The 2,346-nt window shown below is 47.5% G+C and overlaps 1 protein-coding gene across 1 annotated transcript in view; it reads left to right on the top strand.

Annotated features, from left to right (window-relative positions):
• Positions 1 to 1,870, top strand: part of LOC125487763 (F-box only protein 24-like) — a gene marked incomplete at its 3' end in the record, with an annotated part of 17,608 nt that extends 15,738 nt beyond the window's left edge. The window contains exon 7 of the mRNA XM_048620011.1: positions 1,848 to 1,870. Coding sequence (XP_048475968.1) covers positions 1,848 to 1,870 — 23 coding nt within the window. The remainder of the gene's footprint in view (positions 1 to 1,847) is intronic.
• Between the last annotated feature and the right edge of the window lie 476 nt (positions 1,871 to 2,346).

Below are 2,346 nucleotides of genomic sequence, written 5' to 3'. Positions count from 1 at the left end.
CCTCCTGCTCCTATCTTTTATGTTTCTATATTTCTAGCCATCCTCCATTTTAGAGCACAGCTCCAGGATTGGTGAAGCATTCTCTCTGCCACGGTCATATACTTTCTTTATCTAATCAACAAATGTATCATCTCCAAGCTACTGCTCTTGACAAACTCAAAAAACTACCATAAAACTGCTGACAAATGATTGACTGCCTATCATCGTTGTTGGTGGTCCCTCACAGATGAGGATGACTCTCTTCCACACTCTCAGGGTGAGTCGGTAGGTGGCTGTACAGACTGGCTACCACAGGCTCTGTTACACTCAGGGCAGGTGGTGGTCATGGGAAGGGGTGGGTGGGGTGATGGTGTGGCAGCGCGCTGCTTTCACTGTTTTCGCCTGGCTTCCATTTTTTCCTGATGTGAAGTCTTGAGGTGCTCAACGCCTCCTCCACTTTGAACGGTCTTGGGCCAGTGATTCCCAGATATCTGTGAGAATGCCACACTTTGCCAGTGAGACCTTGAGGGTATCACTGAAGCGCGTCCTCTGCTCACCTGAGGCTCACCTGCCATTTCGAAGCTGGGAGTAGAGCACCTGCTTTGGGGAGTCTCCTGTCAGTCATGCGGAGGACGTACCCAGCCTATCGCAGCTGATGAAGGGTAGTCATTGCCTCGATGCTGGGGATGTTGGCCTGGTCGGGGACACTGCCATTGGTGCATCTCTTTTCCCAGCGGATTTGTAGGATCTTGCACAGGCAGCATTGGTTGGTACAGCTCCAACGCCTTGAGGTGTCAGCTGTAGACAGTCCACGTCTCAGAGCCTCATCAAGAGGGCAACAAGAACAAAAATCACAGAAAGTGCTGGAGAAACTCACCAGGTCTGGAGAGAGAGACAGAGTTAACGTTTCAAGTCTGGTGAAGGAGTGAGGGCGCATTCTGACAAGAAGTGACTGGACTTGAAACGTTAACTCTGTTTTTCTCTCCCCACAGATGCTGCCAAAGCTGCTGAGTTCCACTTGCACTTTCTGTTTCTTCTTTGTTTCGAATCTCCAGCTCTCTGTTTTGATTTCATTTTTTTTGTTTCAGATTCCCAGCAGTTCTCTATATTAGTGTACTTTCTGTTTTAAGCAGTTCTTTTCTTTCAATTTAATTTCTGAACAGTGGAAACTAGGGGTGCAGGTACATAATTCTTTGAAGTTTATGTCACATGTAGACAGGTTGGTTATGAAGGTGTTTAACACGCTTGCCTTCGTTGCTCAGTCCTTTGAGTATAGGAGTTGGGTCTTTATGTTGAGGTTGTACAGGACATTGGTGAGGCCTCTTCTGGAATACTGTGTACACTTCTGGTCATCCAGTTGTAGGAAGGATATGATTAATCTTGAGAGGATTCAGAAGAGATTTACCAGGATGTTGCTGGGTATGGAATGTTTGAGTTATAAAGAAAGGCTGGGATTTTTTTCACTGGATCATAGGAGGTTGAGGGGTGACCTGATTAGAGGTTTATAAAATAATGAGGGCCATAGAAAAGGTTAAGGGTGGGTGTCTTTTCCCTAGGATAGGGGATTTCAAAACTTGGGACACATTTTTAAGGTGAGAGGAGAGAGATTTAAAAAAGACATAAGGGGAAATTTTTTTACACAGCGGGTGGTTTGTGTGTGGAATGAACTTCCTGAGGAAGTGATGGATGTGGGTACAGTTACAATGTTTAAAAGACATTTGGATAAGTATGTGTGAATAGGCAAGGTTTGGAGGAATGTTGGCCGGGAGCAGGTAGGTGGGGCCTCATCATTGGTGTGACTCTTTGATCGTTTACTTATAAATTCTGTGTCTGATGTGTCCTCTCTCACTAACATCTGAAAGAATGAGGCTCCAAAAGCTTGTATTTTCAAATAAACCTGTTGGGCCATAACCTGGTGTTGTGTGATTTCTGACCCTGTACACCTCAGTCCCACACCAGCACCTCCATGTGGGGACTAGTTTAGTTTGGGATTATGGTTAGCATGGACTGTTTGGGCCGAAGGGTCTGTTTCCATGCTCTATGACTGTTTGTTTCGGATCCCCAGCAGTTGCTGGGTTTAGTGTATGTATTGGGAATGAGAGGACGGGGAGAGTGGGGATCGAACCTACAATTATGACCAGCCTCTGGCTTCGAGCCCAGTGACAATCCGACTGAGCCACACTGTAGGAGGGGAATTCCGGGGCGCGGGGACCGCCCCTTTAAGGTACCTCTCCCCCACCGTAAGAGGAGGCGGGACTTATTGACCGGAGCCACTTCCGCTGCGGTCCAAAATGGCGGACCTACTGGGCTCTATCCTCAGCTCCATGGAGAAACCGCCGAGTGTCGGCGACAAGGAGAGCAGGCGGC

This window comes from Rhincodon typus, chromosome 45 (assembly GCF_021869965.1).
Source record: "Rhincodon typus isolate 14 chromosome 45, sRhiTyp1.1, whole genome shotgun sequence".
In the NCBI taxonomy this organism is placed as follows: Eukaryota; Metazoa; Chordata; class Chondrichthyes; order Orectolobiformes; family Rhincodontidae; genus Rhincodon; species Rhincodon typus.
The sequence above is the reverse complement of the archived record's forward strand: the minus strand, read 5'-3'. Positions and strand labels throughout refer to the sequence as shown.